Below are 17,120 nucleotides of genomic sequence, written 5' to 3'. Positions count from 1 at the left end.
GCTTCCCAAAGTGTAGAGGGGGGAGTCCACAGAGCCCTCATTAGTGGCACGATGATTCTGAATTTCTAGATGTATTTCCTCCCTAAACACAGGGTCTAGAAGAGCGGGAGGGGAAAGCCACCAACTGAACGCACGCGGTAAGGTGTTGGGAATTTTCCACAGCAATAGCACAGAGGCATGGTCACAGAGTGTGCGTGGTAGATGCAATACGTCTGAGGCCCAGGATAGAACGTCGGCGGAAACCAACCAGTAGTTCAATCTGGACCAGGGTTGATAAGAGGTGATGCATGTGCCCTCACGTGTGACAGGATGAAGTGTACGACAAATGTCGAACAGCCCATGCTCTAAGAGTATATTATTCAATTGTTGCGTTGCATTATGATGTGGATTGCGAGGGGTATCTTCCCTATCCAAAACATTGTCCATCACTGCGTTAAAATCACCTCCCCAAATTACTGTGTCACCCCCAAGCGACACAATCTTGGCCTAAACTTTAAGAAAAAAGTGTGGGTCATCAGTGTTAGGGCCATATATGGCCACCAGAGTGACCGGTATCGACAGTAGGCAACCAGTGACTATAACATAGCGCCCCTCAGGGTCCACCAGTTTGTGCGATGTAGCCCAGCCCAGCCCCCTCCTGATTAATATAGAGACGCCCCTGGCATAGTTGGAAAAGGTTGCAGAGTGCACCTCCCCCCAAAATCTGTGTGTCAATTTGGGATCTGTACTGTATTTCAAATGGGTTTCTTGCAAGAAACATGTGTCTATGTGAAGTCGATGCAAGTATGCCTGAATTAGCCTTGTCATCTTGAAATCATTGAGGCCCCACAAGTTCCAGGTAAGGAACTTAGTTTCTATAATATCTGAATAAAGAATAAGGTGCAATGTAATGCCTCACTAATAGAGGGACTCAATAGGGAGACCTGGAAAGAAACATCAAACAAAAAGTATAATAGCAGTATCGCCGTGCTGTAGACAAGAAGTGCCTCATCAGTGCATAAACAAATAACACCATGCTTTTTATATAGCAGTAATGCAAACCAATAATGGCTGTCTCTAGGTATGATAGTGCCCTTAAACCACCCACCTCCCACTACAAGCTCCCAATCAGGTCGAGAACAGATTTCCCCCCCCCCCAACCTTTGAGGTGCCCCGAAACCCAACTTTGAATTTGAGCACATGGGAGATCTCCCTGTGGGGACTAGGAACGACGGCGAACACCTGCCAGACGGCAGGGTGGCCAGGCTTGCAAAGTAATAGACCGGAACCCCCCTAGCAAAAACTGGCAATTAAGGTGAACCAAGAGCTTAGCAATAGCACATATATGGTTAACAATCAGGATAAATTCCCCTTAACATTGGCAGGGCAAAACTCCGGCTCAAACACAATGATGCAAGCCATTTTGACCAATGAGGTAACACATAGGGATTACATACAGTAGAGTAGATAACAGTGAGAATTATCAGTCATTGTCACTGAGGTTCACTGACAAGGAAGTCCTGCGAAGGTTCCTGAGGAGATTTACGTGGGCAGATGTGTTTCGTAAAGTTCAAGGCCGACTTGGCGTCGGTGAAAAAATGCGCTTGGCCATCATGAGTGATTTTCAACTTAGAAGGATACAACATGGCATATGGCACTGAGGAAGACTGTAGGAACCTTTTCGCTGGCATAAACTCCCTACGGGCAGCCTGCACAGCTGGCGTATAGTCTGGAAAGAAGGACAAGGTGTTACCCTGATGTATGATGGGGCTTCTGGCCCGCGCTTCCTTAAGGATCGCATCTCTGTCCGCGTAATTTAGAAGGCATGCAACGATGGGGCACCCGTCACCGGCCTAGGACTGATGGAGCGGTGAGCCTGCTCAACGATCATGACCGGAGATAGCCCTGAACCAAACAGCTCACGCAACAGGTTATCGATAAAGGGTTCCATTTTTGGGTCGAGCCTGATCCAGCGCGCATGTGCTGCTCTGCGAGGCTTTATGTAAGGGCTTCAAAAATCTGACCACACGCTCGTGCGTGTGTTTTTGTTTTGGTCACAGGCAATTGGCCTTTGCGTGTGTCTTTCTAAGAAAGACAGCACGCAATTGGGCGAAGGCGGGTGCATGTCCCGCCTTTGCTCCGCCCATGGCCTAATGCTTGCGGTTACCCGCACGAGCGCCATCTGTTTTGAATTATCGTGCCCAGACGCGTGCATAATAATTCAAAACAGATGGATCGCTTAGGCTCGCGCACGCGCACCAATCGCGTGCTTGTTTAAGAAGCCCATGAGCAATGGACTCTGGTAGTAAATTGTGTCATTGGCCTGTTTCCAATGAGCATGCGCACAATTGCATGCAGGGGGGGAGCACTTGAGGTGTAACTGCGAGTGAAACCACGGCACGCGACTACTTCCTATCCATCACGGGGTTGGACCGGGATAAAGCCTGGAAATAATTCGCTGGAGTGGCTGTGATGTATTGCCCTTCTAATACTTAACGACATGGTGGGTGCAGATGTCACACTTTAATTCAGCGAGCATCATTCAGCCAACTGCATCAAGTTTGCGCCAAGGACTTGCTCCAAATTCTGCTGCAGGTCTCGGTAATTGCTTCTGCATATTTTGAATCCGTTCCCTGCAAGGCTTTATTCCGCCCTCTCTCATCTGCCTGCCTGCCTGGAAGCGGCGCTTCAGTGACAGCCCCCCACCTCTTCACATCCAAGAAGATGAAAGTCTTTGAATCTGGTGATTACATTTGTCGACGGTCACCGCATAAGACATTCTTAATTGTATTGCTGATGAAATCCCAAAGCAGAGAACAAAACTAGGGCGAGCTCGGCACAAGAGAATGTCCATAAAAGGCACTGTGAGTGGAGGAAGGGTTGGCGATGAGATCATGTTTATAAGTACTGTAGGCAAACCTGTGCACACTTGTGTTTCTGTGTGTGTATCACAGTGCATGTTTACGTACAAGTGCCTAAGACCGCTGCCTTGTCTGGAATGGGAACTAAAAGTAGCACTGGCTAAAATGATCTACACAGCTCCTTAGGCGTCTACCTTCCATTCAGTGGCATACCCTCAGGCTTCAGACCCAGTCAGGAGAATGCGAGAAGCTTTTTGTTATCGCGGAGGGAATAAAACTAGAGAAAATCTTGCAGAAGCAAGAGGGCTCAGTGATGTCAGTACAAGTTGACAAGCATTTTGAAAGAGGGGGCATTTATTAATTTTCGTTTAAAATATAATTTCCTCACTACATAACAACAAGCATTGGCATACCAATAGGTCTCGCTTTTGGGACCCTATAAGTATTTAGTTATGCAGCACAATATCCTTGGTGCAACAACACTAACTGTTGCATGGCTAAATACTTGTAAGGTCCCAAAGGCGAGACCTATTGGCTATGCCAATGCTTGTTGGGATAGCTGTCGATTCTGGAAGGCCAAGAATTCTGAGGTTGTTCCTTTGGAAACACGCCTCTAAATCTTCATTTTTCGCTCTAATCACCTCAAGTACCTTCTCCATGCTAAGGATCTGTGTTCTAGATTCAGTCTGGGAGTCTTGGGTGTCAGATAGCCTATTTTCAAGAACATCAAGGCGGGTTTCGTGTACTTCCACCTTCTTCTCAACAGCATCAAGGCTGGAGTTTAGGGCATCGATTTTACCATCAATGGTTTTGAGACTGGAGCGTACCTCCAGCAAAATAGAGCGCATGTCCTCTGCAGAACTATCTGCAGTGTCCATTAGGTCGTGAGTCGTGCCCTGCTCCGTGGATGAGTCCATTGTACGCGTTTGGCACTTGCTTTCAAAAGGAATCTTGGGTTCTTTAGGGTCTGCCTTGCCCATGTTCCCGATATAGCAGTGTCGCAGTGCACAGTATCTGTCGCAGCCGTGCCACACACCAGAGGGGCCTGCGACGTCGTGCACAGCATATTCCCAACCCCGACCTTCTATCCCGTTAATGTAGAGCAAGACTGCCTATGGTCACAGCAGTATTTATTACCTTACAGGCCTTCTCGAACGGGCTGGAAACGCAGCCACCAGTAAAGAAGAAGTGCAGCGATTCTGAGGTCACTGCATTGAATTGGAAGAGGGGAGGTAGACAACAGAGGGCTCCAGCGGTTCGGGGCCAGTCTGCAGAGGGTCGCACAGTGTAATGACCCCACCTCCAAAACCACAATGCAGGGTGCTGCTATTAAGCGTAGGCAGTGTAGGCTATCACGCAGAAACCAGCGACTGTCACCAGAAGGATAGCAAGGCTCACCAAGACTAAATGCAAAGACCATGGGGAGAGCCGCACTGCACCTGTGTATCCGCCTGCAGGGAAAGTAATTCTAAAGTGGAGGCTCAGCAAATGGGAAGTAGCAGATCATCTGGTTGCAGGTATAAAAACCATGGGGCCCCGCCAGAGCAATGGAGCGGAGGAAGGGAGACTCGGCCGGCCCGCGCAGCAGCATAAAAGCAACTCCCTGTTATATATACATGGGGGAAGCTAGGCGCTGCCCGTGACATGTCATGCCCCGCTCCCCGACACGCACCACCCAGTCCAGCACAGAGCACCCTTGTTGGAGGCAGCGGGCAGGAACCAGACCCCCAGACAGGGTCCAAGCGACCCACTGCACCGCAGCCCCGCTAGGCAAGGGAAGCCAGACGAGGCCTAGGCCACACAGCGTGAGTCAGCCCGGCCCCAGGCCAGGGAGCAGATCCCACCTCACTCACCCCGTCCCTCCTCAGCTCCTCTCCGGCAGCGCTCCCAGACGTTGTCGCCTCCGTATTTTGGCCTCCTGAGCATTCGGCCATAGCCCCCAGCACGGGTCCTCACCACAGGCCTTCCAGGATAAGTACAAAACGCCAACACCGATGCCCAGGTGCGCATGTGCATAGTATAGTGCAAATTAAACAGTCAGCCACGGTGCAAGTCTCACTGCGGATGGCGGCCATTTTCTGGCTCAGATTCAACCTCGCTCCTCCGCCGTCAAAGTTGTCGGGTTTTCTCGATTCGATTAGAGCGAGACCGCAGCTTCGCAGTCTAGGCAGGTTCAGCTGTTGACGCCGATGTTTTCAGCGTTCGGGAACCGGTCCAACGATGGTATTTACAGGATAGCAGAGTCTGGCCTGCAAAGCCTCCACAACAGGTGGCCATCCTGCAGCGCGTCGTAGCCACGTCCCGGGGTCACTAACACATTACCATCACAGAATGGAAAACCAAGACTTGCTGCGGAGTGAACTTTCCGGAAGCCTCTGCAGAAGTCAAAGAAGTTCTAAGATGGAGACAATAATGCAGGTTAGCTCAAAGCTTTTTGTGGGACTGACCGCATGAGTCTGAGGAAAGGCAAACCAACACTTATGTTGCATTGGGGCTTAGGTCTTCTAAACATGCAATCCATTATGCATGGAAATTGATTTATGTTAAAAACAATTCTCTGGTTTACTCAAGTATGTTAGTGAACTTGATGCTAATTGTTCTTTGAACAGCCATGTCTGACAATCTACTATTCAGTCGCAATAAGATAAATAATTAAATTGGAACACACTGAACTAAATTTAAAACAATTTATGCCTTTTTCTGACTTCCACATGGAAACCACACACACAGTTAATCAAAGTGTGGTCTTGGAACTTTCAACTAATGGTAAGGATAAAGTACCTGCTTAAGAAAACAATGACAAAACACCTGGGTATATTTATAAACAACCAAAACTATGATATTCACACAGTGCACTTTGATTTTTTTCTGTATCATAGATATCCATATCCTTCATTTGCATGTTAGACAGCGACTGACAGGAGGGATAAGCAAGTCTGGGTAAAATATGAAATGGTATAGTAGCAAATGGATGGTTCTTGCAAGGATCCTGCAAGTGACATTATTTTAGACTAACTTCATATTTGTTAATTTACAAGTTAAGAGTACAGGAACAGACCAAGTATTTAAAAAAATATCATATCCTCAATCGATAAGCGAGGTTAGGAAAGAAAACAGCTGGGGGAAGGCAGGCCTTGGCAGATGGCGAGAGGACTAACATCTGAATCGGGGTAGGGATTTTTTTTAGGTCTCATGACATTTAATGCACAATGAAGACTGGGCTTCTGAGAAACTGGTATGGGGAAAGGTTATGACATGTACACATAAACCCTACTGACATCAAAGATAAAGAAGAAAAATTTTAAATGCATGCAGCATGTAAGCCACTAAGCACATTTTTGCGTGTAAGCACTGAATTCAGTTGTTCATGGCCGGAAAAAGTGATCTTGATAAACTAAACAAATGATAGATTTAGCATCCTGCCAAAAGTGATTTTTGTTTAAGTTGTAAAAAGGGCTGGTTCACATGGTCATTCCAATATTTAAACAGTTAGCTTTTCCGGCTGCACCATGAGCATGCTCGGTTTGGTTCAATATTCAGATGTGTCACAATGATTGAGGGATGCCCGACTTATGGAGTTTTCAGAAGCTAGCTTTTCAAAATTAAAAATACCTTTAGGGATGCCCCAAAAGAAGCCTAGGTTTTGTGGAAAAAACCACATTAGCCTTATAAAGTCATAGTAACTTCCTATTCACAAAAAAATAATTTTTGCTCAGGGTGTAGAAAACAATGACCAGTTTAGCAGAGACGTGCAACAATGGAAAAAGTGTGTGTGTTATGTAGCCAGGGAGAGGTTATGGAACACCAAATATACCGGGATCACTTTATTACCCATGACAGCACACTGGGGCTTAGCTTTAGGGGTGGGAGGGGTGTTTGGGGTGTGACATGCCCCAATTAAATACATTCTTGGCTTGGTGGTTGACTCTGGAGCCCCGAGACGGCTCTCTCATCTTTGTTTTTTCTTGTTGGGAGCCATAGCCCAAATGAAGCCCAAACCCCCTTCCCCCGCGCAGTCCCTTGGACTGTACCACTTCCCCAAAAACGCCAGGGGCAGACCTCCTTTGGTCGACTGCCCCCCAAATCCCCATTGGAAAAAAATGGTTGAATTTTTAAAATATATTTTAGCCTTATAGACCACTGCCGAGGGCTATACCGGTTGTTAAATGCCCTGAACCCGAGTTATGGGCCCGAGCCGCTGGGTAGAATGTTCTAAAATAAAAAGGGAGAACCCAAAGAAACATTGGATTGTTGAAGCAAAAAGCTTATGCCAGCCATTATAGGCCGGAGCTTCTACACTGTCTTCAGTAGAGTTCTCAACATTCTAATGTTCTAATTAAAGCTATTATTTAAGTTAGAGAGATTTCTTACTCATATTTTACCTTGGTGACAGGGGGTTGCATCTATAGCCTTTATGTATTACCCACGTAATGTTTCAATTCAATTTGTCAAAGCCTTTTTTATTTTACTCCTGGAACCCTGCCTAATGCGCTGATGTAATCATTGTTGACAATGGGATGGCCTTTCTTACATCACTAATTGGTAGCTTGGTACGAGCTCTATTGAAGATAATTGCCTATGAAAAAGGTTGGCGACCCCTGGTGTAATCAAACATATGAGAAGCAGAGCCTCAAAAACGCCCCACACCTGTCTTGTGCAGATGCTTGAGCCGTATCGCTGTTCCAGGAGGGCGGGGTTGAGTTCACCGCAGCACATTTTCAATAAGGACGTAATATCTCACCCTGTAAACGTTTTGCTCTAACACTCTTTTGTTACGAATCCACCACTTAGTTTGATGAAAAGTCCTTTCCCCCAGCTCTCCGCTAGATGGCAGCAGCTTCACAAAAGACGTGCTTGCTCAAATAATGCATCTGAAGGTTAGTACCCACTTTAACGACACTAAAACTAAAATCTAGTTACAACATATCCCCATGTACATTATTCAATTTTCACACAGAAAACTAGGCATGTGAGGAATTATATGCATGCTCCGATTCCGAACGAGGGTGCATATCACTCTAGTCAGATGAAGACGGGACAGTAGCTCAGGCCCTTCCTCAAGTAAAATGTACACGCAGAATACAAAACATAAGAATTTATTTTTTTGTATTTGAAGCTCGGCGGAGTAAAGTGGCAAATGAAAAAAATGTGTTTTTTAAAATTATTATTATTTTTAAATTATTAATTTGTTTTTGTCTTGCGAGGTATGAATGCTTAAGTTCTTCCCCATATTCCCTTTCTTGGATTTTGGGAGAACATGCGGACACAGCAGCCAAATGACTTAAATGCAGCAGTCTCTACAAGTTTAACCTTTTTAAACAGTTTCTGTCACATTTACATTTCACTGAAGGTTTGAGTGCCTTGCTCTTATACCTTTAAGCTGCTGAATCAAATTTACATTCAGGCAAAGTGAGGTTATGACATAATTTGGAACAATGTATTCGCATGTTAATACTTTCAATTAGATTAGAACTAGGCATTCCCTCTTCACAGTGAACCACGTATAACCAGTCATCTTATAAGCAGGCAAATAAACCATTAAAGCCCTTGAGTTAATAAAGACCCTTGTATATTCCTTTTTAATAAAAAATGTGGTATACCTCCAAGATCAGATACATTACCAGAGGCAGCATAACAAAACAACACTCATGACCAACACAGCCCACCTATGCTGAAGTAATGGTGTGGACGTCAGAAGAAGACTCAATCAGCATAAGTTGAACTTGTGCAGTGGCAGGGAATCGGGGGGGGGGGGGGGGGGGGGGGGGGTTCAAAATATTTCAAAACAAAAAAGAAAACACGTACCTCCTCGCACCACAACAGCCTCCATCTATTTTCCCTGGTTGCTGAAGAGTCTGGAAAAACACAGGCTTCCCTGAGCCAATCCCAACTCTGCAATGCAGCGTTGTGATTGGTCTGAGCGCCTTAGTTCGGCGCTCAGACTCTGACAGGGAGACTGTGCATGTTCCCTACCCAGGCTGTAATACAGCCTAGGTGGGGAACGTGCAAAGTGCGCAGGGCTGTTTGGCCGGCCCGAGACGGCCGGCCAAGCAGTCCTGTGCACTTTGCATGCACAGTCCACTCCTCCTCCCTGAGCCACCAGCCCCGCCCTAACCCAACCCTGCTGAAACGAAAAATAAAATGATAACCTGGTTATCATCATTTTATTTTTCCCTTTTTCACCGCTCTGAGAGCAGTGGGGCGACGCTTAGCGGAGGAGCCGCCCCTGCTCTGGTGATCACCACACAGGTGCCCTGTAATGTTTCAGTCCTGTCACATGGTGCGTAAACCTACAGCATGTCTATGGTGAACAGTAATATAGCATTCAGAAAAAGTTGCACCTGTAAAAAAGATATATTTCTAGGAGTGTGGGAATCTAGTTCTGCATCATCACTACACAAGAGCCTGCTCCACGGTTGGAAAACTACTACATAGCGGCAATATATTGACTACTCTTTGCTTTGTTTTATGCTCCAGAGTCCACATTGCAACACTGCAGCACCTCAGTCTACTAACTTTGCGGCAAGGAATTTGGAAAACCATCAAAAGGATACAGATGAGCATGACCACAGACAAAAACCCACAACTTGTGATCTTTCCTGTCACGTAAGGATACCGGTCAAGTGAGGATACCGATGCAAAGCAGTTTGTTCAGCAGTAGGGAGGGTTTTAACTTGGCGGCTATGAAACGAGCAGAACGGAGCCCGGAGAGCCTGGAGAAAGCACTTGTCCCAAGCAGGTTTTCAGGCAGGATGGCTTAAAGGCGTGACGATCAAACCATCAATAGGTGAAGGAGAATTAGATATTTTAAGAGGACAAGTGAGTGTGACGTTGTTTGGTAAAGCTGAATAATTGTCTGCAGCGAAAGTCAAAGCCAGAGAGTCACAACATTGACTTTCCTTTAAACTATAATCTTAAAATGTATAAAATAGCATAAAACGCAGTATAATGTGCTACCCTCAAATACAGGATTGAGCATCAAGTACAGTAACTTTGTAATGCATTACTGCCATAACACATCAATTAGCATAGAGCAGCCAGTTATACATGTGGTGGACAACCAATGTGTTGAACTCCATCACCACCTCAAACACCAAAGCCCAAGCAGAAACGCTTTGACAAAAGCTCTTACGTTTTCACAGCAACGACAAAGCAGCTGGAGACTTTCAAGAGCCCAATGCTCTGGTTTTAAAGCATATCAGTTGCCAATATTTACCTCCTCTCCCGGATAAATGCTGTGCCTTATTCCTGTGCGTCTGGACTTTGCGCTGCACTTGCAGAGTGGCCCATCATTCATCTGCCAAAAAAACAAAATACAACCTTAAGTTTCTCTTTATTCAGATTGAAAAAGGCAGATTTCCAGTTTTGCGTTTGATGACCCATGCTTCTGCAATCCCTGTCCGAAGACATACAAACTATGGAAAATAAAGAATGCATTTCATGGAAGTTCTGTTAAAATCTCACTACAATGAAATGAAGCGACTTAAATCCTTGAGCAGCACCTCTCGATTTATCTTCTCAACAGAGGGTCACTAAAATGAATTCCCAAACGATAGATTTCGTGAAAAATAGGAAAAAATGGTTAGTCAGTTTACTGTTGCCTTAAGCCTGTGTCACACTGACTATGAATGCAACAATATCTCTGAGATATTGTTGCATTTATATTGTGTTCACCCAGATCTCAGCTTGGTTTATGGGTTTTACTCCTGTGGTTTTTTCTACACTGACTATGAATGGCACAAACAAATATTCCTAAATTTCTGTGGTCTCAGAAGGCATTCTTCATAATGGTAACTAAAGCAAAACGCACCCTAACGGCACCAAGTGCTGCCCAGACACAGCTTTAAACTGAAGAGAAGAGGTAACAATGTATAGGAGAACGTGAAAATGTAAGCCACCATCTCAAGCTTTCCAATGTGCAAGAACTAGCTCAGAAGCGGCAGAAGGGCGCAACAGACAATGAAATGTGTTACATACTATAGGAACAGGTACAGATATGTACGTGTGCATACATAGTAGGTTACATACTAGAATTCTGCTGCTTGTATTGGTCATAGATTTCCCAGTGGTGTATCTACAGTTTTTTAGTGGCTGGACCTAGATTCTTAAAATCCGAAGTGCAAAACTGTCAATGTTGCGCTTTAATGTATATGAAATAAAACACCCTTTTGACATCTGGCAACCAACAATGTCCTAGGCCTGTGGCAATTGCTCAGGCTATTGTTTCTTTTATACTTTTTTGATTTAGTACAGTGGGTACCTGGAGGGGGTACCGTTTAGAACACCAGTTACTTACGTGCAATTTTGATACTTTGAACTGGTTAGATTGGCATGGTGCTCATTATTCTGACATCTAGTTGTTCGTTCTAGAAATTTTCTGAAATAAAATTACTTTAAAAGTTAACCAAAAGGGGAGACAGAATTCCCTTGACGAGGTCAGTAGTCGAGCCCAAGTCCACAATTACCCAAAATAGGACTTCTATCTTAAGATTCATTTTTAGTAGCAGTATACGGCTAGAGACGGATCCCCTTTTTATTATTTATTTATTTATTTTCACAATACTCCTGTCACACCTAGTTCAGGGGGTTGAGGGGTGAAAAGGGCAGACAGGTGCTATTGCGTCACAACCGTGAAGGTTGGAGTCTTGTCTCTGGCGCCTTGGGCAAGTCCCATTTTGGACTTGAAGCTGGCCCAAAAACAGCCCACCCGCACTTGATTCTCATGGTTATGAAGGCAAACAGTTCAAGGCGACTCAAGGAGGTAGTGAGTGTGCTGGGGCGGGGTGGGTGGGGGGGTGGGTACCAGCCTTGGATTACAGCAGCTTTCCAAGTAATCTGCTGAGTTCCTCAACACTTGTTCAGTGAAGTCTGGAACTTGCTCAAAGTGTGAAAGTTTAGATCGCACTTTTATACACTATCCCCAGATAAGGGATGTGGATATACTGCGCAGGAAGCAGTTTGGTGAAGTTCCTTTTCACATTTATTTTTCTGGATGCAGCACAGACAGTCCTTGGATAAGCTGAAGAATCTCCTAGCCGGTAATAAGACTTTCTCCAACTATCACTACCAATGGGATGAGCATAATTGTGAAGCTCTGTACCTAAAAGTAATCGGCTTTCTGGGATGAGCCACTCAAGGCAAAAGCATCCTGCCCTGAAACTTTTCCCGAACAACTGAATCTTCTGAAATACACCATCCACCGAATGTCATAGCTCAGGAATAAATAATCAGCAATCCTCTGTAAAAATGTTACCATATAATTTTTAAAAGCATCTATATATCCAGTGCTCCACAAACCTGTGTCTACGGTTACAACTGCCAGCTCATTAAAGCAGACAATACACAGACTGGAGAGGCTGTATCACAACCTCAAACTTGTGCCAAAAAAACAAGGGGCAATGCAATATGGATCCCCCTGGCTTCACTACCAAACATTAAGACCTGCTCCCTTTCATCAAACAGACACATGTACACAGCAAATAAGCGGGTATGTCAGCACAGGGCCTAGGCATAAGATTCAAGTGGAACTTTACACGAGAGGGACTGTTTGCATCACGTTCTCACTCAGAACAGCTAAGACAGTCTCACATAGTAGATTAAAAAATGCATGCTTCCATTACTTCTTGTGGTACATGCCCAAACTTACACAGATGGTAGTCTTGCGTCAGCTAGGGAGTACACTTGTGGACATGTCAGTGTACCATGCATTGCACTACCCTGTAAAGAAACAGCAAATGCACAAATCAAGAACACACGCGCCCCTTAGGTTAATAGTTCTTATTTTAAACTATGACTGTGTTCACAAGTGTGCATTTGTGATGTCTCTTTCTAGGGTCATTACCATATTATTGTGCCCTACTCCTGATGAAGCGCAAAATAGGTTGAGTAAACTGGGATGTACACAAGTAAAGGAATTTGGTCCAACTGAAAATTAATTAATACAATGTTCATATATGGAAAAAGAAAGACTAGAAAACTTTAAGTAAAATCTGAGCCTGAGAATTCTGGAATCGTATGACATCATTATAAAGTCCTGTCCTAATAATAAATACACATAGACGTACATTGTTCTTCAACAGTTTCTGAGCCTGAAGCAAGGAACTGCACAGTAGTCTGGAAGAGCTACCCAGAAACACCAACTTGTAAGTATTAGGTGACAAGTGACAGGGCACTGTGTTGCTGCACTCATAAAAGAATCTAAGAAACATTCTCTAAAGCCCCTTACTAGAAAACAGCATGAAGGTAAGTACACACAGTGAAAAAGAGGAATGCACCTATCAGATAGGGTCTATTATTGTTATTTTTGGGAATTATCTTTTTTAAACTCTTTTTATTGAAACCATGCTCATCATGCAGCGTATACAGTCAAGACATGTGAAATAACTACTTGCATACATGGCAGTTAGGAAGTGATGGCAGCCAAACAGGATATGGATCATAATCAATAGTGGCGCTTTTACGGCCCATCAGACTTTATGCGGCAGATTCCTCTCCCCAATCCAGCGGAAATGTCGTCTGCTCCCCACCAGTCAGTACCCCCTCCAGGTCCCCCCACACCTTTCCCCATTTCTTGGGGCAGCCCTTGCTCTGATTTATCCAACTTTTCCTCTCTTTGTGGCTCCAATCTAAATCAGACGGGAATTATCTTCTTGACCATGTTGTTCTGAATCCACGATAAGTGACTTCATTAATTTGCAGATGACAGCCACAAGAAACTCTCAGCCCCACGATATGACCACTGGCTATAGAACCATTCTTGTATTGGTCTCGTGTGCTGTAAGCATTTGGTAGCATATGAATGTATGACCACAAGCGAACTCATGAGAAGACTCCAGATGATACAGAGCACAGAAGCCAGACTGATCGTCAAACAGCCCAAAAGGACCCACATCACCCACCACCTGAGAGACCTTCACTGGCACCCCATTCAGAAGAGATGCCAGTTCAATCTGCTTACCCATGCCTACAAAGCCCTCCACGATCAGGGGCCTGCATACATATACCACCATTGAACTTTCACCAACCATACAGAAACCTCTGCTTAGCACACCTCACCCAGACCCTGTGCATCCACCACTCAGGAGTACACTCCTTCTACCACTTCACTGCCAAGTTCTGGAACGGCCTCCATCTCTGAACATCACTCTCACTGACAGACTTCAGAAAAAAACGAATGACCTGGCTTTTCGACTGAACCCTGCATCGCAGCGCCTGGATACACTCACGGGTGATAAGCCGCCCTATACAGTGCTGTATGAGGTCATCACCCCTGCTAATTTCATCACTGTTCTCACCATCAGAGTCAGTGACACCTGATAAGGAGGAATTTAATCCTGAAAAGCCAGGCCTCTTCTGTGGGATGGGACTGCTAGAGTTTTGCCTGTGTTTATTTTTGCTTCCAGCTACATTTCCTTTTGACGGTATAAAAGACTGTTTTTTAAAGTGACAATGTGCTCCAAACTAGTGCTATAACAAGACTACCCGTCAGATGTTGTTCTGGCAGTGTTGAAATAAACCCTCTTTATATCTAAATACGGCCACACATCTATTAACTGGCATTTGAAATATGCCAGTAGGATTTCGGTGCCACGACCGGACTAAGCACAGCATTATCATGCTCGAAATTTCTGTGTTTTAAGCTTGAGATTTCGAACAATAATTGGCCATGTGCTCACGTTAAAGACTTATGTAGCACAAATCATGCTTATTGATACATCTCTAAACATTATTTCACGATAAAGTGGAACTCATACACAAACTCTCTTGTAAAAAGATTTCGGACTCTGTTCAATACTGTGATAGTTATCCTAAGTCCTTACTGGTCTGGTGACATTAAACTTTTTGTTTTTAGGTCTCGCGTGCGTTGCAGGGCAGAGCCCTGCTCTGCCTCGGCAAGAAATTTTGTAGGCGAGGATTCTCAGAAGAGGGCTTTAAGCCCCGCCCCTCATTACCATTGGCCGGCGTCACTGTTTATGTTAAACGGTGGCTTCCCATTGGGAATGAGGTGTTTTGGTTGCCTCCCTTTGGCTTGCGATCTGGACTCGGTGGCCTGCTTCACGGCTATCGTGAAGCACTTTCTTATCTTTATGGGGCCAAGTGTTTAAACACATGCCCCTATAAAGACAAGAGATCGATGCTTGTGTTAAAGAGCGGTGCTGTCTCCGCTACCGCAATGCCCTCACGCAGAACACCGTGTCCACACAGCATTTGTTCACAGTGCGGTAATCCCTCTGCGTTCTCCAGCCGTCCCGTGCTCAAGCTTTCCTCCCTTTGTTAATTTGTCCTCCGCAAGCTCAAATTACTTCACGCTGCCCACCAATTCGGCCCACCACGCCTACAAACACGGATATACCGCTGTAGGCCTATTTCGCACTTCAATGCCCCGGGCTTAATTACGCCTACACAACTCGCCTCGCCTCCATTGGGGGAACACACACTATTTGGCATGTCTCTCTCTCTTACTTGGAGCGGCGGCTTGAATCTCATCCACACTCCCGTCTCTCTTTCGCTGCCTGCCACTATGTCCATCCAGTTTACCACGGTACGCCTTCTGTAGTTTTTTCCGCCCTGGGCTGGAGTTTCACTGTGCTGCCCTCTTACTCCGCCCACCGATTCTCCAAGTGCGGACACACCGTTGTAGGCCTCTTGCACACTGCAATGCCCTGGGCTCAATTTCGTCTTCGCGGCTCACCTTCTCTCCGGATTCGGTCACACAGACTGTGGGGTCGTCTCGCTCTTACACCCAGCCGCAATGTTTGCACTTCTGTCACTCTTGTAGTGCCCAGCTTCCACCCTGGGCCTCTGTCCAGACAGGCTTTGTCTCTTGCCGCCACTCTCCGTTCAGAGCCCGTGTACTGGTCTTCGATGCTGGGCTTCGTCTCTCCCTCGCCTCCATTCTTGAGACAGCGATCTCCAGACGCAGACCTCGCGGTTCCTCCAGCCTTTACACACTCACAGCTCTGTTTTCTGCGTGGTCTCCCGTGCCAGCTGCAGATATTTAGAACCCAGTCAGTTGAATCCTATAAGAAGTTTAGTAAAGAAATGTTTGAAAAGAAATGTCTGGATGAATGCAAGAAGCTATGTGGAGGCTTGTAAATAGAGCAAGGAAGGGGGCATATGCAGGCATGTATGTATTCTGGCTAGTAAAGTTATATAGATACCTCCTCCGTAGTAGTGTGGTGAGGAATCCTCGTTAGGCCTATCGAAGCTTTGGTTGGGCTGTTTGTGGAATTGTTTTTTTGTGATGTGTTGCGGGCACAGTTTTATTATACTCTGGTCGAACAACGTTTTTGATTCCTTTGTGCCCCCCCCCCCCGGAAACGTTTGGAGATGTTCCATCTCCTACTCCCACTGCAGAAGGCGTACATTAAGGGAACCTTTGTGAATTATCGGCAGCGAAGGAGCATCTCCCCAAAACAGGGAAGTTGTCTCAGCCTTAACTGTGGTGTGGGAAATGTCGATTCTGTACTAATGCCCAGTTCAGCAGCGTGTTGTGTATGCAGCATCTATACTGGGATTTGGGGTAACTCGTTTGGTTGAAGGCATTATTTTCAAAGGCTAGACTACATTCATATATGACAGATGTTGCTAATCGGGTTTAGTCACGTGCGCCCACCCCCTAACCCTAGATTTAAAAATTCCGAGGTGGACTTAGGTTTCGCAACCAAAACCCACAGAATGTCTGTGTCCTCCTAAAATATTTTGGGCTAAAATTGACAAGTTATTCGAGGGGAATCTCGTGTGCGTCACTACTAATTGTGCAGCAGGTGCAGTACAGCGAGGTCCAGGAGTGAGAAAAGCTGACTGAACATCAGTGGCAACGCCGCGTCTTTTACTTCCCTAGCAGGAGAGGCTGGGACATTAAACCTGCCTGCACTAGGGCCTATAGTTACCCTGATACCCTGCTTCAACTGCGAGTTTAAATTAGGTTTTGCTACATAAATTAACATCTCTTTACTGGACATAATTGATGTAACGTTTGTCATTGGTTATCAGATGCGCATAAGCTACAGTATTTCTCAATTTTGGTCCATGTAGTTACACTACAGGTTAAAGCCAATAACAAATAGTAGCTTTTTCCTATATAGCTCGTAATACTACATATTTTCGTTTCCCAAGTGCCCTAAATAACTAATGATACCCATTTAATGGCACTCTGTTTATCGACCTCTGGAGGATGAGAGGCTTTTTTGACTCTGCTTCGGTTCCAAGTCATCAGCTGAACTAATATCAGATGTCAGCAGCGAGTGCTTAACTCCACTGCCTTTAAAATAGATATTG

The 17,120-nt window shown here is 45.3% G+C and overlaps 1 protein-coding gene across 2 annotated transcripts in view; it reads right to left on the bottom strand.

Annotated features, from left to right (window-relative positions):
- DROSHA (drosha ribonuclease III) overlaps nt 1-17,120 on the bottom strand; it is a 533,090-nt gene that overhangs the window by 334,954 nt on the left and 181,016 nt on the right. For both annotated transcript variants that reach the window (XM_085607071.1, XM_085607072.1), the window contains exon 7: nt 10,057-10,137. In XM_085607071.1, the coding sequence (XP_085463197.1) occupies nt 10,057-10,137 (81 nt within the window). The remainder of the gene's footprint in view (nt 1-10,056; nt 10,138-17,120) is intronic.

Source organism: Triturus cristatus, chromosome 5_2 (assembly GCF_964204655.1).
Source record: "Triturus cristatus chromosome 5_2, aTriCri1.1, whole genome shotgun sequence".
NCBI classification, from domain to species: Eukaryota; Metazoa; Chordata; class Amphibia; order Caudata; family Salamandridae; genus Triturus; species Triturus cristatus.
Note: the sequence above shows the minus strand (reverse complement) of the source record. Positions and strands in the feature narration are given on the sequence as shown.